This window comes from Athene noctua, chromosome 2, assembly GCF_965140245.1.
Source record: "Athene noctua chromosome 2, bAthNoc1.hap1.1, whole genome shotgun sequence".
Classification (NCBI taxonomy): Eukaryota; Metazoa; Chordata; class Aves; order Strigiformes; family Strigidae; genus Athene; species Athene noctua.
In genome coordinates, this window is record NC_134038.1 from 103,961,234 (window position 1) to 103,985,371 (window position 24,138).

A 24,138-nucleotide genomic window follows, 5' to 3' on the forward strand; every position below is an offset into this window, starting at 1 on the left:
ACACCATCCTCCAGGTTCCCTGCCCCAACCACTAGTAAACACACGTAACACCTTCTTCTCAACTCCCTGTTTTAGGGATAGAGATGTGTATTGTTTGATTACCACCACCAACAGGAGCCAAATGAATTAAGTTGGGTAATGCAAAACATTACAAAGCTAATACAACTGACCAAATTAAGAACATCGTGTATTTGTGACTACTGTACAAGTATTCTTCATTAGTTAATATATATATAGATATATATATATAACCTACAGTGAAACAGAGAAGTGAGTAAAAGGAACAAAAGGACTGCATTTTCAAATTGCATGTGGCAGTATCACAGTATACCATTGTCAGAGTATTTTATTCACAACCCAACAGTTGCTTGGATTGGAAGAGGTCTCTGCAGGGCACCTAGTCCAGTCTCCTGTTCAAAGGTAACCTGTTAAAAATCTTAAAACAGACAACATTTCACTTTACCAAGTGGTACTTTGGACCTTTCAGATCACAAATAGGTAGATTTTTAAACTATGAACCAGCTTGACTCCAAGTTACTGCGTGCACTATAATAATATATAATCAAAATGTTATTGCCCACATTGTGCATGAGGTAAGAATAATCCCTTCAGCCCTTAAGGCTTTGGAGGTTTCAGTTTAAGAACTAAAAGAAGTTTCAGTAGCAGCTCCTTTTGAAAAAACACTTTTTACAATTACCTTTTGTCATGGTTTAACCCCAGCCAGTAATTAAGCACCACATAGCCGCTTGCTCACTTGCCCTCACTCAGGGGGATGGGGGAGTAAGAATCAGGAAAAAAAAGTAAAATTCATGGGTTGAGATAAAGACAGTTTAATAGGACAGAAAAAGAAGGGGAAATAATAGTAACAGTAGTAGTAGAATACACAAAACAACTGACACAACATAATTGCTCTCCATCTGCTGACCGATGCCCAGCCAATCCCTGAGCCATCGTGTCCCCCAGCCAAATCCCCCCCGTTTATATACTGAGCACGACATCATCGGGTATGGAATACCCCTTTGGCTCATTTTGGTCAGCTCTCCTGGCTGTGTCCCCGCCCAGCCTCTTGTGCGTGCCCAGCCTCTGCTGGTAGGGCAGTATGAGAAGCTGAAAAGTCTTTGACTTGCTATAAACACTAAATCAATGGGTTACCAATGGTATTCTCATTCTAAATCCAAACCACAGAACTACACCAGCTACTGGGAAGAAAATTAGCTCTATCCCAGCCAAAACCAGCACACCCTTCCACTACAGCCCTCAAAGTCCAGGGATGCTACTTACGCTTATCACTGAATGTAAAATATTTAATTCAGTGTATCAAATGGCCTGGTGGAAAACACGTGGCTAATATTAAACAACCACTATACACCAACTCCCACATACAAACTCAAAGGAGAGAAATATTACCAGTCAAACAAGGTTTTTATTGTTGAAGACACCACCTCTAATCTCTGAGAGGAAGCCTCAGGGAAGAAATTTTTTTCTGTCACATTTACAAAAGACAAGCCTAAAAACTAAAATTCATCAATGGTTATAAAAAATACTGACACTCTAGAACTGTTGGCTTCATTGCATGTTAAAATATTTCCGAAATGCAATGCACCCATCCACATTCCATAGTGAGTGTTTATCCCATTTTTCTATCCCTCCAGAAGGGGGCAATGACCTGACAGGTGGCAACTATTCTTCTCACTTAAATGGTCTAACTGCTAAACTAGTTAAACTTGGAGAAATTTAGCCTCCAAACTGAACAGAGCTTGAAGCTCGCTGCTTCTGTTTCAGATCTGCACAAGAGCTTAGACAGCTGAAAACACTTCTTTCCACAAGTAGTCCGTTAAAGGACATTACCTCTCTACCTACCAAACTTAGTCTCATCTTAAAAGAGGATAAAACATGCAAGTTCCAGTCCAAAACCTGAAATTAGCAGGAACCTCTTCAACCAATCATTGTGCTAACCAAAACTCTGGAAATAGGATTAAGTGCTACCACCCAAAACAAGACCCCTCTCCTCCATGAATTATGCTACCTACATGCTACCTACACAAAGAAAACAGCAGGTCAGCAGTCAAAGAGCTGTTTACCTGGCTGATATATGTCATTTCACTTTCAGGTTACAGTCAGACCCAGTATGAATTCAGCATGAACTGTGCTGACTAAGAATATAAGACTGCAACTTGAAAAGAAGGACCCATGTGCTAGCGTGAAGTAGCAGGCTCTCCACAGATCACACATACTAATAAACAAGAAAGCAGGATTAAGACATGAGTCCTTGGCATTTCTTGGTCTCTGGAAAGAACCAGCCTTTTTTTCTTTTTTTTATATAAATCACATTCCATCACCTTACCTTTTTCCAAGAGGGAAGAAGGCCCAGATGTCTAAAAACTGACTACTCAGTGTAATATTGGTATTTAATTGGTCCAGACAATGGCCTTTATGCAGATGTTTGTTGTGGGAAAGTAAAGGAAGATTGGCAGGAGGATTGTAAATATGCTCAAGTGACCTGCAGCTGGGGTGTAGAAAAACACATATATCATACTAACTGCTGTTTCTGACAGGCAGAACCCCCGTGTTTAGATAACACAGACCTGTGATAGACTTAAAGGCACCCTATCAAACATGCTTGAGATTCCTGCCCTACTGTGGCAAAGATCAAAGCACAGTAGTAAACTATATCTGTGTTAATCCTTGATAAACAGGTGAAAACAGCAGGGTTGTCAACCCTCTGGCACAGACCAAGCTCTGTGATGCCTGCATATGTGCCTCTGCCCAGGTGCTGCTTCAGGGATCCCCCGGTTTGTGAGGTAACGAAAATAAATTTACTTCGCATTTCCTCTGTGGTTTCATGATGTTCCTGTGTACTGCCTGTGTGGGCTCACATTCTCAAGTGAACATAAGTGTAAGCAGCATGCGCAAGAGGAGGGAGTGGGGATGTTTGGAGTTATGGAGTTTGTCTTCCCCAAGGAACTGTGACCCATGATGAAGCCCTGCTTTTCTGGAAATGGCTGAACATGTGTCGGCCAATGAGAAGCAGTGAATTAATTCCTTGTTTTGCTTTGCCTTTATGCACAGCTTTTGCTTTACCTACTAAACTGTCTTTATCTCAACCCATGAGTTTTCTCACTTTTACCCTTCTGATTCTCCCCTCCATCCCACTGCAGGGGAGCAAGCGAGCAGCTGCATGGGGCTGAGCTGCCTACCCACGTCAACCCACAACACAGGGACAGGTGTGTTATTCCCTGTGGCTTTACTACAACTACTGATGGATTCATGAATGAAGCAATACATCTGAAATCAGCTTTAGTCTTGGAAGCTATTGCCTCATACTTCATGTATCACTCATGCAGGTAATGTCAGTCTCATCTTCTGTTGCTGAGTTCATCCTTGAGAAAAGAGCTAGTGATCACCTTTCTCTCATGCATCTCAACCACTTGTTTCTCAGGTATAAACATGCTACATGCCAAGCATTCCCAGTGACCTGCCCACCTGGATCCCTCACCACAGCATCTCTAAGTCTGTGGACAGATTTATCACAGGTCTCCCTCTTCCCTCCTTGTTCCCTGACACAGCCTCATGGCCCAGTTACCTCCAGCACGGGGAAATCACAGAATGAAAGAAAAGCTAGTATTGCACTGTGGCCAGGAATGTGCTTTCACATCGAGCTCTATGTTCTACCCTGCAACAAGCACACAGGAATGCAGCAAAGACACCGGCCTCATTCCACCACCTCACTGTGGAGAGCGCATTGCGTGTGTTTCTGGGTCTCTCATGTTAAGGAAACCACAAACTAAGCTACCAGAGGGGGGGATCATAGTTGCACAGAGGCCTCAACAATCAAACTATTATTTGGGTTCCTCCCTTCCCAGCTGTCTTTTCTAAAAGGAAAATGTCTCTCTGGAATACAGAATTTAAGTAAACTTACTCTTTCCTTTTATAACTTCTGAATAACAGTAAATGTCTGCAAAAAGGTATGCCCTCCTACTGAAAAACTTCCAACGCTTTTCAATAGGACAGGAAAAAGCCACAGCACAACTTTTCATTTGAGGCCCATTAGCCTGAGGAGCTGACGAAAGATTTACAGATTAGAACTTTGAAGCCTGAAAGAGAGCATCTACTGAGAAACATAACACTGACCCCATAAAACAGACTGACCCAAATAAATTTTTCTCAAGTTTTCTGAAAAAAAGTATTTTTGCAATGGTTCAAGAAACATAAATTCCCCATGAAAATATAAGAATCACATTTTTTATGAAATTATTTCCTCTCTCTGTCTGCATCTGTAGTTAAAAAAAAAGTTACCTGTTCAGTATGCAAGAGATTTGTAAGTTCTTTTAAAAAAATTAATAGTGTTCTATTTGGATTGAACTATTCTGAAATGACTAAACATTAACTTAGACTTCCAGCACAGACTTATGTTTGTTTCATCTGCAACATCAACTAAGAAGAAACCAAGATTACATATTTAAAAAAACCCAAAGATTTTACAGTTTTCAACTCAAGTATTTACTTATAACAAATTGAAAATGCCACTTCATCCTTAGAATCTCCATTTCTTATTTTCATTTGTCTCCTGAAAAGATCTAAATATTGATGTAGAGAAAGATTAAGGGAAATAACGGTTCCCACCATACACAGAAATACAACCAAAGTGCCAATGCAGCTGGGTGCCATTTCCTCAGGCAAAGTAGACCCGAATTCCTCAACAACTAGAACTCTATTAACAAACAAAAAAATCCTTTTGGTACCCTTGTTTCACACAGAGACACCACTATAATCCCCCTCTCCTGGGCACCCCACCCCCATCCCAACCCCCCCAAAAAAATCAACAAAAGCACTCTGAAATTAGTCTAACAAGGGTATGAAGGGATCTAAACCCCTCCACATCCACATGCAGTTAGTTATGCACAGATAGAGGTGGTGGCAGCTGCATCCCAACAACAACTGTGCTTTTGTTATGTATTCAACTGCACAGCAGCTACACAGGGGAATTCAACTACTAGAGAACATGGTGTAAAAGTCATATACTTTCAATGAAACCAAAGTGCTGCCCACAACCGGCCAAGGAAAACTGTGTCTCTGCTCTGTCCTCAGCTCTGCTCAGGATGTTGAGGCCTGGACAGAGAAGCACATTGTGCACATTATTTACAGAGTGCACTACACATTTGCAAGCCGGATGCCCCTGCTGAACCCAAACAGACCAAACACTTAACAGAGGGAGCCAGAAATCTGATTAAATAAATTTTACACCCTTCGTGGCACATGTAATGTATTAGTGCTGTCCAGAGTATGCCAATACTTAGTTTGTCACAAGCCAACTGATGCCCCACGTAAACAGCGAGGACCACAGAAATGGAAACCATGTAGCAGACGACTCACTTGCTTAATTCACATTACTATTTTCTCTTCATTATTATGGAGATACTAACTCCGATAAGTTCACTACATAGATGTTTTACATTCCTCCCCCCTCCAAAAATAGTAGTTTTAGATTCACCCAATATCTGTTGTAAAAATATTTAAAGTTTTTGTCATTTTACTACTACTGTTTTAAAACTTAATGTTACTTGGATAGCTTTTTGTTTGGGCTAAAGGCAAGGTTGAAGTAATATGGGAAGTTTTAAAATCAACTTCAGAGAAGGAAATAAAAACCCTTGTGATCTTCCAGAAGTGTCCTTTAAAATGTTTAAACACCTACTTGGAAAAAAATCAAACAAGTCACATTCACTTTGAGACTTGCCTGCCACACCACCGAGACCACTATAAACAACTTCAAAAGATACAGCCTCTTTGGAGCAGTGTCTTGTTTAGTGTTGTTACTTCTGCCCCAACAATCTCCAACACTCACAGGGCTCAAAATATATACCTGGGAAACCTGTATTTTAGTGTAACTGATTAAGACATTTATCCACATTTGTTCTAAAATATCCCATCAAGAAAAAAATACCATTCAACTGTAGCTTTGCTCAGCCCCAGGGGTAGCCATCAAACAGCAGCAGGCACTAGGTAGAACTAGATACTTGCATTAGAAAATAAAGCGAATAAAGCATCACTCTTTCAGAACCTGAGCTACTTTTTAATCCTTCCCTCACCTAGAAAATGAGAGCAATGATTTTATTTCTGTATGAAATCAGGAAACCCTACACTCTGGGGCCCACCATACTGTAAATTACTTTATTTTACTTAGGACAGAGAAACTGCAGCAACCTTCCCCCACACCCTCAATTCCCCTCAGCACTGACTGCTAGAAAGTCAGTTTTCAGAGTCATGTGCCAGATAAAGGCTTTTTCAGATAACACATGGAAAAACAGTGGCAAAGTGGTTTGCTGGATTACTGACAATAAAACATACCTAAATCAATCCCAGGGAACATAGCAGGAGCTCAGTCCCTACTCAAAGGGAGGCATCAAACAAATGCCTCAATATTTACCTAACAAGTTCACCTGAAATTCATTGGTAGACCAATACATTTTCAGATTAACAGTTGAACAGTCCTACAACAAAATAGCATTCATGGATTGTCAATCTTCAATTACAAACACAATATACAGAGCATTTACTATGTAAGCAGAAAAATAATGTAAGGGTTTCTGAAGCCTATAAACATACCGAAGAACATTTTTACACCACTGAAATAAACGGAGGAATGAAGAAGCCAATTTGTTGTTCTTGAACAAAAGTTTAATCAAAACTCATTAAAAGACATTGTGAGAATGCACTGCCACATGAAAGTATGGCAAATACTACCCTTACCTAACCTCTACGCTAGCTTCCCCAGAGCTGTAGCAAAACACAGCACTGCAGGACATAGTTCTGTTGACCCCTCTGTAAACTGAAGTATGACTTACACTGTGATGTAAAGCACCATACATCCCACTTTAAACCACCAGGATATACTTCTGTACACACATGATACACAAATATCTCAAAACATTTCTAATTTGTTTACACTAGTAAGAATTACCAGATTCAACAGACTTGTCCACCCCAGTCTTTAAACTTCTGAGCAATAGTGTAAGACTATCCTGTTCCTTAAGTGATAATTCAATTCACCCCATTTTGCTAAGAAATTCCAAAATGAACTCCAAGTGACATTTATTAACCCAATGTTTCAGAATTAAATCAGTTGGATTATGAAGTATGGTGCTTTTTTTCTACAAATCTCAACTTTTTAATTTATCAAACTACCAAGCAAATGACATTTTAACCAAAAAAGAGCCAAGAAAAACAATCTGAAATGAGTAAAAGGTCACATGAAGTTACTTATTTCTGTTTAATTTTAACCACTTGAAGCATTTTTTAATAATCTACTCAATTTAACTAGGAGCACAGACAGCTAGCTTCTAGCTTTGACACTGTAAATAGCGCATTGCTGAATACTAGGTAAAAGACAACAGGAATATATGCACAAGGAAGACAGGACTGTTTAAAGGTTACATTGTATTGGTTAGTGTTGCAAGCCAGTGAGAATGACTACAAATTAGAATTAAGACAAACAGAAAAACAAAATAGTTCGATACCAAGCCCAGAAAAAAAATGTTTTGAAAACACAAAAGGAAAAGTTGCTTTGCAAAATACTGGTGTCAGACCAAAAAAGGTTAATTTCCCAAAGCATGCATTTTGCCCCTAAATCTGGAAGGGGAGATCCAGAAGATGAATCATTAAAGGAGTCTATTTAACCTTAGCAGGAATGGCCTTATGGCTTCAAGAAAGCACTCAGGTTAGTATTACTCTTTGGTAGTGTTGCTCAGAGCTAACTCCAGCCTAACTAACCATATGTTGACACATACGGTAGAGGCTCTCCTTCTGCACCAGTAATATTCTTCCTTACCCTGTATTGTTTTAGTTCACCCCTTACTAACTCGAGAATTGCAACACAGCACAACTACTATCAATGTGAAATTCTGAATCAGTTCAAATAAAGTAAGTCTGAAAGTTGACTTTGGGGAACTTCTGTTCTCTAGTCAATATAACTTCTTTAATGTGTACCCCAGCTAATTTAAAACAAAATTACCATGACTGTCTTTCCAAACTACTGAGTTAAAAATATTGCAAAGCTGATTTGCACCTAATATGTCCTCTTTAGGCAATTTAAAGAGCATAGATTCCAACTCTGAAACTGAAACTTAAGCTCTCACCTTAAGTGTTACTAATCCCCAAATACCAATTTTGAGGCTACTCTAATGAAAGAGAGGAACAAGCCATAAAATTTCACAAGGATGCAGGAATTTTGTTTGAACATCAAGTGTGGTGGGAAATTTCTTATCTAGCCTTCTGAACAATACTGAAAGATACTCTTGTATTTTTCATTGTTTCCTTCAGAGTCAGAGCTGGAAAAGGAGGAATACAAGTCTGAAGAGATAGATCCCTGTATCGTGTAATATTTTGCTTGTCTAGCTTGGGAAAAGAAAATGGAAGATATCATTGAGACACAAAATGTGGTGAATTCAACTGTCTTCAAAAATCTGGTTTCTGAAATAGAGCTGAAAGCATCTTTTCCTCTATAAAAGTGGGGAGGGAAAAATTTAAAAAAAAAATCATGCGTCAGGTTTTAGTATGTCAAGAAAAGGTAATGCAAACATTCTCTATAGAAATGATCGTGCCATCATTTCTAAAAATGGTTACAAAAAGTAGCAAAGCATGAAATATTTAGTTGAGAGGACAATTTCATGCAGAATGGGTTTGTACAGTACATACCCAGATAGGATCTCTTGGGAGGTGCTTTGATTTCTTCATCTTTACTATCTGCAGCTACATGAAAAACAGTTGAGGAAAAAAAAAAAGGAAGGAAGACAAACAGACTTATATGATTAAATGCAACAGTGGGTCTTCTAGTTACAGTTTAGTCAGTTAGTACATTTTGCTTATAAAAAAATAATAGCCAAAACAAAACATGCCAGAAATTTTAGTCCCCATGCTTTCTATAAAGGCTCCCACCCCATAATGTTAAGATAGGGTCGAGGAAACTCCAGAACAGTCTCAATGCACAACCCAACAGCACTGTACCTAGGGTGGAAAAAATGAAGACTTAAAAGCAGTGAAACAAACAGCTTAACTCGTACCTTACATACTCATCATGAATCAGTGAAAACAGGTTATTACCTCAGCAACATCGAGGGTGTAGATATGTATGTATCATCAGCTAACGGCTGCCTTGCCTCCTGTGGAAAACACTGTTCTAAGACAGTTTCTGAAAGTCTGAGCTAAAGCCAATCATCAAGAAGGACAGAGTAGACCCCATCTGCAACCATTCTGCATGTTAAATTTTTTCACTCTAGCCTTCCTCTGCCATCTGAAAACCATGCATTATGCAAGAGTGCTTCCCAGTGCCAAAAACAGAGCTCTTGAAGGGTGCTATAGTAAGATACAAGTTACAAAGCACGTTAAGACAACCAGCAGTTGGAGGGAAGACAATCAAATGAATGACCAGAGGAAATTATCTTCATGTAAAAACAAGCCCATGTTGTACTTAAAGAGCCTGGGTTGTACTATAATAAGAAGAGACATCTAAGAGCCCATTTTTAACAATGTCCACTGGTTTTCAATACAGTTCATACATTCAGGGTGCTCGAAATCTGTCGCAATGACTTGGGCATAACTGAAATTGAATCTTTGTGGGAGAGAGGTGGAAGGCTTACTTGGAGAAAGAAAAAGAGGGTTCTTTGTAGAGTGCCTGTCTCCAAGAATATGAAGAGATACTCTGGCCTGCCAACATTTTCAAGAGTGACCAGATGTTTTTAGCTGTCTGTATCTGTGAGCACCTTGCTTCAACCTTCTCTCGATTCTCAAATCAAGACACGGCACATACATATTTTCCTTTTCAATATTATTTCTCACATGGTAGCACCATCATGTCCCAGAAATACTACAATGCTGTGAACAAAACCAACTACAAGAGAAACTACCACCGAACCTTGAATCTTTCTGTACTGAGCCAACAACATTGCAAACATAGGGCTGCAGACACCAATTTAAAAGTGAGTAATGAATAAGGAGAGCTGTTGTTACCACAACAATGGCACCAGGAGATCTGCATTAAAGCAGTCAAGATGCAATTAAAGTGGTGTTAAATAAAGAATAAAAGATGAGGAGGTATTTATTGTTCGTGCTTGTTGATTTAATCTGAAGACTCCTTCACATAGCTTTCAAAGTATTCATATGCAGGAAAAAGAACTGTCCTGTCATTGGAGGTTTTAAAAAAAGTCAGGGTTTTTTGTTGTTTTCTTGTTTTACTTGATCTGGTGGGCTTATTTTTGCAATTCAGAGTAGTTAAACACAGGCCATACAGTCCAAGTTTAAAAAATAATAATAGAGTTGGATACATAAAATGGCGTACAGTCAGCATATATAATTGAAGGATAAAGTTTATGTATCCAGAACAAAAAGTCAGAGAAGGCAGCAGCAACACAAGATGGGCTCCGCCACTTTCAACTTACTTTCATTTTGCAAGACTAAAAGAGGGGGGGAAATCCCATAATCAAGAAGTAACAGAGAAGGAAAAAAAAAATTATGCAAGTTTTCCTAATAAGTTTTCCATATAGAGCCTACAAGAAATAATCAAATATTACTGGGAAGAGTCCAGAGAGACTATTTTTCATGCTATGACAGTTAACCCTATAAATGCAAGTACAAGCATTTTGACTGAATGGCCTTATGTCTATGTTCTGAATCGCTCTTGATACGTATTTTAACCCAGTGACAACACCATAAATCAGGCTAGAGAATACAGAACAAGCTTGTCAGGATTAGGAGAGACTGCTCCTTAAAATTTCAAGAAATTTTAAGTAGATTCCTTCTGAACTAGTTATTACTTAAGGAACCTTATCTGTGAGAATAATAAAAACAAATTTTAAAAAGGCTAACTCACCATAATTCAAAACACACTGGTAATCATATACTAAATGTGACTGGGGGGCGAATACCGCATTTAATAACAATACAAGAAAAAAGCAAACTCCTTTCCACTGAACTATTCTATTCACTTTCTAAGTATTTTGGATTACTCTTCTACAAGGTTAATCAAAAACACTGACTTCAAACCTAGCTTCTCACTGCCACAGTAAGGTATGAGGAAAGAAAGTAAGTACACAGATTTATCAGCTTGCCTAGATCACCATAAAATTTACAGAGATAAGATTAGGTGTAGGATTAGAAACAGGACTCTCACTCCTACTCATATTGTGCTTCAAATACAAACCTATCTTTCTGCCTTGCTTGAAAGGAGCTTTGTATGCATTTATATGTTTATTCTGAGCCATTGCATTATAGTTGGTTTAACTAAAAACCACTCACAGGTAAGAAAAAGATTTTAGCTGTTCTCAAAGTTTGTGGGAGGATGCAAGTGTTTCAATGAAAACAAATAATTAAGGACCACAAGTAGGTAAAATAAGTCTCTCTAGCTAATTAAACACATGACAAGCTGAGTTTCAGGAAAAAGGATCAAATGACACAATGCAACCCTGAGAAGTTTCCATTACCTGGTAAGGGAAAGACTGATTATCCTTTAGGAGACGGTAGGTCTTTCAGGGAGAGTTGTTTAAGGAGGGCTATATACTAAACCGAATAGCCTCCCTTTTTGTCCAAAGGTTACTGAATGAGTCTGCAAGAGTGCGTGTGTAAACGTGCATGAGGATAATTTCCCTCAGAAAGGGCAAACAGAGAAACCTTTCTGCTGTTTCATGAAACACTAGCACAGAGAGCAAAGGAGGGAGAAAGGATACATGCCCCTCCCAAATACTTCCTGGACTTCCAAGTGCTGCTAAATCTGGCTGAAAGTAGTTTTTAAACCATTCATTCTGTCAGACTAACAACCCTTGTGAACATAGCAGTTTGTGTTTGGGAGCTGAAGTGCAGCTCCTCTTCCACATGAATTCACCTACCTGAATAGTTTCACACTACACTATGAGTGAGAATGGAAGTAGCTTCCTTAGCTTTTAGATAAATTAGCCCACTGCACAGCCAGTAGCTGCTGCCTTCTGATGATGGCTGTGGATATCTGGAACCCTCAATTATTAGGGAGTGAGGGAAGAGAACAGATGGAGAGAATAAATTATACATCCATATTGGCAAAACAACTGACAAAAAGCTCACAGCATTAATTCTGTTCTTGTGGGTAATAAGCTGTAACATTAAACGTTGTTAAGTCAAAGTCAACACAGAGAAAAACAAAAACAACCCCTTGCATATTTCTTATCTGGGAAAAAAAAAGCAGGCACTTCCCACAAAGTTTGAACATTTCATTAAATAAAGAATAATATTCTGGCACCAACTGAAATTATCAATGCCTAAAAATTAACACATAAGCAAAATTAAAAATATGTGAAAATTTGCATAAAACCCAATTACTCCCACACTAAAGCCCAAGGAAATAATATACAAAAAGACACAGATTTGCAGCTATGACATGACAGCACTTCCTATTTTGACAGCCACTAACTTGACAAGTAGAAAACAAATTATGTATAAAAACAAGTATTTGCAATTTCAAAATAATATTTCAGATAATAATGTATGATCATACCTAAGAACTTGGTAGAAAGTACAGCTGAAGAAAATAACTTCTTATTATGGCCAAGATCTTAAAAAAAGCCAGGCTACCACAATGGCATAACACCCAGCTGTGTATTCAGGGCATGGTGTGAAACATTAAGAAGAACTGATTTCTATACTGAACAAAGACCCATCTGAAATAAAATTACAGCTTTACATATTTACCTGGAAAATAAAAACACTTTCAAAAAAAAAAGTTCAGGAAGCACTACACTGAATTATCAAAAAAGGAGATTGGATTGCAATTCAGACAGAACTTATATGCAAAGTACAGTGCACCATGCTTTCAAAAAGATTTAAGCTGCAAAAGCCCGTTCCTGTCACTAACCTGCAAAAGAGCGGCGTTTTATGTTTAGCTCGTTGGACACACGTACTTCAGTGCACAGTTTCAGCATCAGTAACATAGTAATGATCATGATAATGCTTTGCCACAAAAGAGGGGATTCAAAACGCCTTCCAAACCTAAAAAAAAGGAAAAGAAATATATAAAACATCTCAAAGATGACAAATGTAGTACTTTCATTCTTTGATCTTATCTAAGCACCTGAAAAAGGAAAACCTAACAGTAACAGGTACAAAAGGCTGAAGTCACCAGCCAAATCTCGATGTACATACAGTAGCAGCTCAGAGTCACAATGCCCTTGCAGAAGTATCCGAGAACCTTATTACAACATCCCTGTGGACTGATCCTAGAGATTCTGAAACCAGAAGCTTAAATCATTGTTTCCAAAGCCAGCAGTAAACATATTATTTTGAAAGGAGAAGCAGATTCATTGTGCTGTCAAGGCAGTACACGGAGAGCAGAGAGTTATGCTGCATTAATACCAAGTGTGTAGACAAGGACTTCTGTGCAAAACTTATGTCTCTCAATTTTTCATTTTTAAGGTGAAATCATAAAAACAGTATCACTTTCACTATAAAGAAATAGATACCCACAGCTATTATCTTTCTAGCTTTAATATAATGTCTTCCTACCAAAGGGGGGGGGAGGAGGAGGTATTATGCCTTGTCTGCCTCTAGTCATCTGAGTGGAAAGACCAGACCTGCAGAAGACACCAATCAATTCATCAATTTGTGTCCCATTTGGACCAAGGTTGGGGGAAGTAAGAAAATCTGTAAGATGTGGCAACCAAACATGTAATTTGAATACGGCTCTCCCCCTTCCACCAATTTAATTTCTGCTTGCTCACAGATAAGTGAAGCTTGGTGGGGACTACTGAGCTCTTCCTGCATGTAACACAGTGAGTGAACTTGAATCGTGGTCAATCTTGACTGAAGAGCTTACTCTTACGTGATTGCACAAGGTGTCTACTACAGGAAAATGAGACCCTTCAGTGAATACTGGTGATGCTTCAAGTTCCTCTTCCTGCATTAATTGATGAAATCTCAGTAGTCCCCACCAGACACACTCAATAAGTGCTTTAGGGGTAAAAGGTGGAAGCTTTTCATATGCAGCCCTCAAAGTATATTAGATTCACAAAAGGAAGGCTGCATGGACACCAGTGAGCTGCTTCTCTATGCTTAATTCTTCTGTCAGGTTTTATGCTTTGAAGACAGGAATGCTGAGGAAGCAATTTGGTGAAAACACATTGCTATGTTCACCAGCTCCTTCAGCCTGCACGGTGAGGCACACAGGCTTTCTAAATTTCCTCACAGCACTGTTAGTAAGGCCATTCCCTGAGCGCATCATGCTGCCTGAGACCTCAGCCTCACAGGGATGACAACCACTGCCCTCTTCTTGACAGTTCCTGTTTTATAGCACCCCAGCAAAGTATAATTTCTTATGCCTGGGCTATTTTTATGGCAGAGCTCTGTGCTAACAAAACCCAACTAGGTTCACCACCACACTCTCTCAGTACTGCATTTCAACTATAGTCTTTTCGCCAAAGAGATTTTTTTGTTGTGAGTCAACTAATAAGGAACAGGAGAGAGACTGGAAAGTCCTTGACCAGCTTCCTTGGAAATCTTCCTGTGCAAAACAGCCAAGCAGCCCACACCAATAAAAATGGCCAAGTATTTCCTCCCTAATAGCGTACAGCTAAGGAGAAGTATGACAATGTCTTGACTGCCACAGATGCCATCAGTAGCTACTGGAAGAACAGCAGTTCCATGTACCTTAGTCTCACCCTTTCTTTCTACCATTGACGGATTTACAGTGGGCCACATGAAAGCTATTATCGTAACAAATTTAGAGGACACTATGAGGAAGGAAATAAAGAACACAACTAACCACAAGCAGAGTGCACTCTGGGTAAGGCTTTCACTGCACTAGGAAAAAATGCAGGGAAGAAGAGCAATAGTTTGTCCCAGCCTATGCCCCATGCCCATGATCCTAAAGCTCATTCAGCCTGTGTTGCTGACTGTGACCAAGTTCCCCTGAACTGCTGGAATTCACTACTGTTGTGTCTCTTATTCAGGGAATGAGGAAAAAAAATTGGACTTACTCAGGATTACAGAGCAGTTACAACTGTTTACATCAGGTTTTGAAAAGCCATCTCCAATTACAAATGCATTTGCATGTAAAAATATAGTAATGCATTTAAATGGGAGTTGAGCTAGCAGCGCAATAAACTAGAAGCTATTACCATGGTAAATCCAGCCACAGATCATTGCAAGGTTAAGTTTCTCCCTGCTGCTGAGATTATTGGCCATTTAGTAACAGGTGCCTCACAAAAGTATTGCTTGCACTATAAACATCCACCCACTACAAACACACATAAGCATGGCCACCTGCTATCTGATCATAATTTGCCATCACCACAACCTTAATGGAAATGAGACTGGAAGTATTGCTGCAGATCCTCTACCCCTTAAAAACTAGAAGAAAAAAAAAACAACAAGTAAAGCAAAACTCGCAACACACAATAGAGGCAAACTGGAAATTTAAAAATTCTTATAGGGACTTCCAAAAATGCACAACACCTGGATTTTTTTACAACCTGTCAGCCAAAAATAATTAAGATTACACAACATGTGAACTACACCTCCCCAAACACCAATCCCCAAATTGAGTCTTGCAAGCAACACAACCTTCTAACTAGATCACATCTACAGGAAACCAAACAGTTGCCATGGAGACCAACAGGCAGAACAGGACAGGGCCTACACCACACTACCTGGACAACAAGACTGAAGGGCATACCAATGTCAAGGGCAATTGTTGGGCTCTTTAAGCTTTCAAAGTAAAGCCAGAACACACATTTTGCTCAGGATCATGGAAACAAATACGACTCCAAGCTGCTTACTCTACTTCGCACTGATATTAGGGCCTGCCAAAGCAACAACGCTTGGAGGCTGACTAGAGCACGGTGATCATGAAATAATAGAGTTCTCTATTCTTAGAGAGGCCAGGAGAGGGGAAAGCAGAACTGACATCCTGGACTTCCAAAGGGCTGACTTTGACTTGTTTAGGCAACTGCTTGACAGGATCCCTTGGGAGACAGTCCTGAAGGGTATGGGGCTCCGGGAAAGTTGGGCACTCTTCAAGAAGGAAGTGTTAATGGCCCAGAAGCAGGTTGTCCCCAGGTGCTGTAAGAGAAGTCTGCGACAGAGAAGCCCACCCTGGCTGAACAGGGAGCTTTGGCTGCAACTCAGGGAGAAAAGGAGAGTTTACCCCTTTTGGAAGAAGGGGATAGTCACAGTGATTACAAAGACGCTGTGAGGCTATGTGGGGCAGAAATCAGGAGGTCTAAAGCCCAGCTGGAAATTAATCTGGCTTCAGCAGTCAAGGACAACAAGACATGTTTCTATAAGTATGTGAGCAGCAAAAGAAAGACGACGGAGAGCCTCCATCCCCTGCTAGATGCAGGAGGAAACGTGCCAACGAGTGATGAGGAAAAGACTGTGGTGCTTAATGCCTTCTTTGCTTCAGTCTCTAATAGCAAGACTAGTACTGAGGGAATCCAGCCTCCTCAGCCAGAACACAGAAACTAGGAGAACGACCCCCCCACAATGCAGGAGACGACAGTCAGTGACCTGCTGCACCACACAGACATACACGGGTCTATGGGACCGGATGGGATACACGCGAGGGGGCTGAAGGAGCTGGCTGGGGTGCTCGCCAAGCTGCTTTCCATCATTTACCAGCAGTTCTGGCTGACTGGGGAGGTCCTGACTGATTGGAAATTGGCCAATGTGACATTCATATACAAGAAGGGTTGGAAGGATGAGCTGGGAAATTACAGGCCTGTCAGCTTGACTTCAGTGCCCAGGAAGCTGATGGAGCAGCTCAGCCTGAGAACCATCATACAACATGTGCGGGACAACCAGATGCTCAGGCCCAGTCAGCATGGGTTTATGAAAGGCAGGTCCTGCCTGACAAACCTGATCTCCTTCTACAACAGCGTGACCTGCTTATTGGATGAGGGAAAGGCTGTGGATGTTGTTTATCTTTACTTTAGTGAGGCGTCTGACACCATTTCCCACAGCATTCTCCTGGTGAAACTGGCTGCTCGAAGCTTAGATGGGCACACGCTTCGCTGGGTAAAAAACTGTCTGGATGGCCGGGCCCAAAGAGTTGTGGTGAACAGAGTTAAATCCAGTTGGTGGCCAGTCACGAGTGGTGTCCCCCAGGGCTGGGTTTTGGGGCCACTCCTGTTTAACATCTTTACTGATGATCTAGACAAGGGGATCGAGTGCACCCTCAGTCAGTTTGCAGGTGACACCCAGTTGGGTGGGAGTGTTGATCTGCTCGAGGGTAGGGAGGCTCTGCAGAGAGACCTGGACAGGCTGGAGCCATGGGCTGAGGCCAACTGCAGGAGTTTCCATAAGGCCAAATGCCGGGGGCTGCCCTTGGGCCACAACAACCCCCAGCAGCGTTACAGGCTTGGGGAGGAGTGGCTGGAGAGCTGCCAGTCAGAGAGGGACCTGGGGGTGCTGATTGACAGCCGGCTGAACAGGAGCCAGCAGTGTGCCCAGGGGGCCAAGAAGGCTAATGGCATCCTGGCTTGTGTCAGCAATAGCGTGGCCAGCAGGGACAGGGAAGGGATTTTACCCCTGTACTCAGCACTGGTGAGGCCGCACCTCAATTCCTGTGTTCAGTTTTGGGCCCCTCACTACAAAAAGGACATTGAATGACTCGAGCGTGCCCAGAGAAGGGCAACAAAGCTGGTGCAGGGTCTGGAGCACAGGTCGTACAGGGAGAGGCTGAGGGAACTGGGGGTGTTTAGTCTGGAGAAGAGGAGGCTGAGGGGAGACCTCATCGCCCTCTACAGCTACCTGAAAGGAGGTTGCAGAGAGCTGGGGATGAGTCTCTTTAACCAAGTAACAAGCGATAGGACAAGAGGTAATGGCCTCAAGTTGAGCCAGGGAAGGTTTAGACTGGATATTAGGAAGCATTTCTTTCCAGAAGGGGTTGTTAGGCGTTGGAATGGGCTGCCCAGGGAGGTGGTGGAGTCCCCATCCCTGGAGGTGTTTAGGAGTCAGGTCGACGTAGCACTGAAGGATGTGGTGTACTTGGGAACCGTCAGTGTTAGGTTAATGGTTGGACTGGATGATCTTCAAGGTCTTTTCCAACCTAGACAATTCTGTGATTCTATGATTCTGTAACACTAATCCAGTTTAAGACTCCTCAAGCCAGCTGGAGCTAGACATACTGCAAAATGCAAGCCCTGCAGGGAAAGCACGCTGCTCCATGTTCTGTTACTGTCTGCCTCGCAGGTGTTATTCCCATCTTTGCCTAAGCAGGAGCCAGGAGGAAAGGAACATTAAAATAGATTATGAGAGAAAGATGAAGAGCCTTAGGATACTAAATCAGGCTTGCGGAAAAGAACAACTTTTAAGTCCTGGGGATGAGGGGGTCACCATCATCATTCTGCATTTTCACCCCACTACAACATTATGTGACATAAAAGTGACATAAAACAGTGTCATTTGCAGTATTCAGGGAACTCAAACTTCATATGTCAGACTACAGACACACAAAGAGTTTTTCACTGTTTACTTAATACTGTAAAAACAAAGTAACTGTTATTTCCTGTACTAGTCAAATATGCAAATAGAGGAGGGGAGGGGCTTACATTTTATTGGTATTTCAACAGCTGGAAACAGATTAATGCATTTTCAGAGTGATGAATACAAGAGAAGTGAACATTCAAGCCAGAGCAGAGACTAACTGGTCATTGAGAAAACTATGTAATTCCATCAGTACGACTCAATTCTGTGGCAATAATCCTGCTATTCCAGCCCTGGGCCTACTCAAAACAGCAAATGCCAATTGTATGAAAGAAGCCCAAACACAAAAGGTTTGCTTATCTCTTTTCCTAAGACATCTCTGAAAAGAAACTGACTGCTGTTGGTGCAATCAGATCACTATCACCCTGACCACACTGCTTCCTGCAATGCTCTGGGATGCTGTCTGAGCTTCCACTGGCTGGCTGCTGCCCCAGGCTGGGCCCCATCTCTGCCCGGACACAGGCAGGCACCGCCTCAGATCACAGAGGCAGTTCCACTCACCGCAAGAGTAGAAACCACCAAAGTTAGTACAGACCTCACCTTTCCAGCTCTTTGGAAAGTTACAGATTCTAAGCAACATGGAAAGCATGCGGGATGCTGCTCACACCATCAGGGCCATGACAGAAAGCCGGGGTAGCAGCATGGCAGCTGCCTTGAAAGACAGCCCATACAACTACGGAATTTAATCAGCAGGAAAAACAAGAAACAAACTAGTTTTACAACAGGATGCCTTGACATGTGTTTCTCCTTGACACACAAGCTTCCAGGATTTTATGGAGCACCCAATCCAAGCTTGTCACCTGGACATACAAAATCCTATGTTGCCTTTACTTTTTGTACAGAAGAGCAGTGCATTTTATCCTCACTCTCTGGTATTTATAAAAAGAAGGAGGAATTACATAACACTTTTGCTCTCAATATCTCAGCAAGATTCCACCAGCAGGCCATATGTAATGCAATCTTTCAAAGTTGTAGTCACTCTGCCAGCTTGGTTTATAGCATCATCCCACCTTGCCCACATGGTAAAAGCTGGCAAGAATCATTTTAGTAGCATGTCTTAAAAGCAAAAGTTTCTCCTTCCCACAGGAAGTCCTACAGACACCACTGGCCCACTATCCAAAGCCAAAGCAACACCTGACAGCAGGGACCTGATCCACAAGTAGCACTGTAGGTATTACAGCAATATAAATAAATACATAGGAATCTACCCCAGACAACAGCAAGTCCAACATTTTCCTATAAACGACCTCCAGTTGCATACTTGCCTCAGTAAACCTCTACTCACAACATGGAGCTTATGCCACTGGCTCCAGCACAGAAAGCTCCTAGTTCTACTGATGTTACAGTTTTCAGAAAGCACTTTGTTTCAGGTGAACTGATATGGAACGGGTAGAGGGTTACCTCTGCTTAAAAATAGCACACTCCCTAGTTTTCATCTTTTCCCTGACTGTCAGAACTTGTTTCCACAGTTTGTCTTAAGGCAACTATTTTGCGAAAACAACTTCTAAATTGGACAGTTTTATTTTCTGTTGTTTGGATTTCTACAGTGTTGCTGTATAATGTTTAGGCCAGTGGCCACATAAATGCATCTCAAAACCCTTGGAAAGAATTGTCTTCCAGGAAAATATACAAACCATACTATACTATTACATAAAACATTTTATGGACTGCAAAACTGAAAAAAAGTCCAAAAACCTCTGGGAATAGCAGGGAGCACAAGTACTTTTGGCTGAACTTACTCAAGATACAAATAAAAATGCCTACTGCTGACTTCTAAGAAATCTTCAGTTCCCTTTCCTCTAGCTATTTATTCTGGTTTTAATATTAAAAGAAACCATAACTTATCTCACCATAAGCTCTGTTTTAAAAAAAGAGAGAGAGGCAGAAGAGAGGGAGAAACTCACAAGTAAATTCTACATTCTCCACCCCCAACTGATTACACAACTCTCGCCCGCCTTCTTGTTCCTGTTCTTGATCATGACAATTCAAAGCTAGTCAGCTGGTAGATTGCAGGCCACACAAGCCAAGAAGATATGTCCATCTTGGTCACATCTGAGTTCAAGTGCCATTGTCTGTTCTGAAGCTGGCCCACAATTTCAAAACAGCCTTGGGCAGCTTAACCATATGATTAACCATCTCAAAGCTCAAGCATAACACTTGGGGTATCCCTTGGATATTTTAACAATCAGTCTTGAACAAGAAATCAGTGCTAACCCTAGCAAGTACAATAAGACATTATCTAACAAAACCGGTAATGAAATGTTTTATTAAAAATTCAGAGGAGAAAAAATTGGTACCAGATTTTTTTGAAGCATGCCATACATCTTCGTACATACTAGAATTACAAAGGCATTGAGTTTTGTACTGTTTCTTCCACTTTACCCACAAGTGCAAACCTTCTCCAGGCTGACCAGTCCTGAAGCTGAACTGAGTGGAAAGCAAGAGACAATGACCTATGGGGTCTGGAGAAGACAGATTAGAGAAGCAGTACTGACAATGGCAGGAGGACTAAAACAAAGGAGCAACTGCTACCAATAATAAATCATGACCAGCCACTAATTAGCACCCCAAAATAAACGTTGAAGTGTTACATAAATTTATAACAATAGATTATTACTAAAAATAAAGGTAACTTGATATCAAGTCTAGCCACAGCACAAAATCTACTTTTCACACTAATAAACAGATATCCCATTGTGTGACGCTGTGAGCACAGACTGCTTACTTTTCAATTTTTATTTTTTTTCAGAATCCTCTTTAAAAGGCCCAAAGAAAAAGACTTTACATACAGTCAACACATTGAACCGCAAGTCTGCATGGTCAAACTTCTACCTTTCATTTTCCTAAACAAAAGCCATGTGTGCAGAAACAAAGTGGAATCATGCCCACTGCTATCTACATGCAATTTTCATTCTTTAAGTCCAGCCCTCTCTCGCTGCTTTTCCATGAAAGTTCTGGCATATAACTCATTGTTGGAACAGAGCAAGGCCAGAGACACATAAGTGAAAGCAGAAATGTCTCTTTGAAGATGACATTTGGAGACATTGTGAAACAGAGAAGCATGAAAAAAATTACTTAATGAATAATGGGTTACTGTCATCACTAGCAAACAGAAGTTCTTTGAGCACACCCTGAAACTAAGGGATTAGGTGGGAGGGAGACAAGGAGGAGAGGCATTGCACTGAGTCCTCTTGACTTTAACAGATGGCTTACTACTGGAGACAGTCTAATTGGAGGAAGAGAAATTGTGAAAACAGGTAACTGGAAACAGGATTGTTATCCTTGATCTCAGCAGTACTTTGTTCATTGGCTACTGTCACAGTGCAATACACCAGCTGCAACTCTATTGACACATCAGACATGCCAAGAAGATTAGGAAGTAAATACTCTATTTGGAGGAGAGACAAAAGGTCAAACTTCACCCACTGTAAAACTAAACATTAAAAAAAACACCACAACACCCCCCCACCCCCGAGATAACTAAGTACCATTCTAGGAACATGTGGAATCTCCAAGTCACAAACAGGAGATGAGGGAATTGTCCCCACAGCTGAGGTGAACAAAGTATAGTAGAGCCATGGGGGAAAGGTGGGACTGGGTCTTTTATGGATGACAGAGATACAGAAAGACCAGCTCAAGAGTGAAAATAAAGAGGAAACATGCCATAAAAGGCAGGAATTGTCTGTTCCTATTGCCTATTCATCTGAAAAACGTTAACACTTCACTCTGAGCCTCAAATTCAAGAATATATGAAATTCAGGGAAAATCTGAAGTAACAACAGAAACATCTTCGAAGTTAAACAAAAAAAAAAAAAAACCAACACGAGCCATCCTAAGAAATAATTAAGGCCTGAAAAGCAACACCATTAGAATCAAAAGTTTAAGGCCTACCACTTCAAGTACTTATTTTAGGATCAGGATGGAGGGGAAGTCAGGAGGGATGAATCTGGCACAAATCATATGCTCAAAAGCCAGAGGTAACGAAGTAACAACAATTGAAACAATTAAGTAAAAACAACAAACTAAAACTAGTTGAAAACAGGAGCTATAAGTCAGTAAAGTTTTCAGAAGAGAGACTTGGATTTAGGTCTGCATTGGTTTGCTAAGGGAAGGTGAAATAATCTTATCAACACAAAGCAAAATTACTTGTAGGAACAGTTCTGGCACAAGAATGGATCAAATTATTTAATAAATAAAAAAAATAAAACCCTTGTAATTCCTTCCAATGAATACTACAATTAAAATAATTCTGTTGTTTATGTCACATTATCTAGAGTCCTGTATCCCAGAAAATACATCAGCCATAGGTGACATTAAACAATTAATGCAAAAATTGAATTGTCAGGCTGTTCTATGGGTGCATTTTAAACATGTTCACAGAAACCAGAGGCTTTTTCGCTGCTATCTTCCTTTAATCATCCATATCCACCCTCAATGCTGCTTTCACGACTTACAGGTGTTTATAATGAACTACCACGGATGCCTAATCTTTTTAAGATTAGATATGCAAAATAATGTCTCTCAGGGAACACTGAACTATCCTTATGCAAGTCTTCATTTCTGTCTTTTAGTTCAACGGGACTAGAAAGAGACGATTCATTATAAGTACAGACAGAAAGGTTTCTGCGGGCTCATGCCTGGAACATTTCCCCACAGAAGTGACTGTACCACAAGCCAGCAGCAAGCTGTGCACTCCCCCTGTAGCCAGACACACCTGTGCACCTGCTGTGTGAAGCCATTCTGTGCCCTCAACCAAGCTCCAGAACGACCAGAACCTACACAGAGTTAGTATGTGTCAGGGAGCCGTACTATTTTGTGGCTTAAATACAGTAAAAAAAAAAAAAAATCATATAATCTTATCAATAAAACTGCTCTCTCTTTTGAAGTGTTGACAAATCAGCATAGACATAAATTACAGCTTTTCACTACTCATAGCATTTATTCTTCTGCACATGTCTTAACTAGATATAGGTAGAATCAATTCAAATTAAAGATCTTTCACTTCTTCCATAGTCCAAATCTCATTTAACAGATGCACTCGCCTGGGCTACCTAGAAACTGCCAGCACCTCTGCTCAGGTGAAAATCATTTGTGTATTTCAACTACCTCCACTGAAACAAAAAATTAGACAATTTTTCTTTCTCAAACTGTCAACTTGGGCTTTTCACTTCTCCCCCTGTCAGTTTCTCTACTTCCTTTCTGTCCTCTGCTTTCTCCAATGGCTGCTCCAGGTACTTCTCCCCAAGAAAACACCGGTCCAATGCAAGAAGTAGCTCTGATCTAGTAACATCTCATCAGTTTGACTGCCAGATGTGGTCCCAAGAAAGGATCCCCTATTTTCTCTACTCCAGCACAGCACTTACATGTTGCATTTTGCTGTAGAATAATCCAGGAAGTTCCTTATACTTAAAGAGTCAGAGGAGCTTTAAAAAGAAACTGGAAATCAACAAAAGGATGTAGCCTATTACCTATCAGTTCTTTGTGGACCACATAGCAGTATTTTGTAGTCAAAATATTCTTAGAATAACTGTTCTGAGTTGCAATAATTTCCAAGACTATTTTATCTTTGGTTTCTCAAATACCTTCCCAGTGTTGTGGCATCTATATTACAATTAGTAATGTGGAATGTAATTTAATAAAATT

General features: G+C 40.6%; 1 protein-coding gene across 2 annotated transcripts in view; it reads right to left on the reverse strand.

Moving 5' to 3' along the window:
• The window catches only part of SLC66A2 (solute carrier family 66 member 2), a 69,582-nt gene that overhangs the window by 44,430 nt on the left and 1,014 nt on the right, over window positions 1-24,138 (reverse strand). The window contains exons 2-3 of one of the 2 annotated variants that reach the window (XM_074899767.1): window positions 12,872-13,005; window positions 8,692-8,745 (exon numbers count right to left, since the gene is read on the reverse strand). In XM_074899767.1, coding sequence (XP_074755868.1) covers window positions 8,692-8,745; window positions 12,872-13,005 — 188 coding nt within the window. The remainder of the gene's footprint in view (window positions 1-8,691; window positions 8,746-12,871; window positions 13,006-24,138) is intronic. The other variant, XM_074899768.1, reaches the window with a different exon arrangement.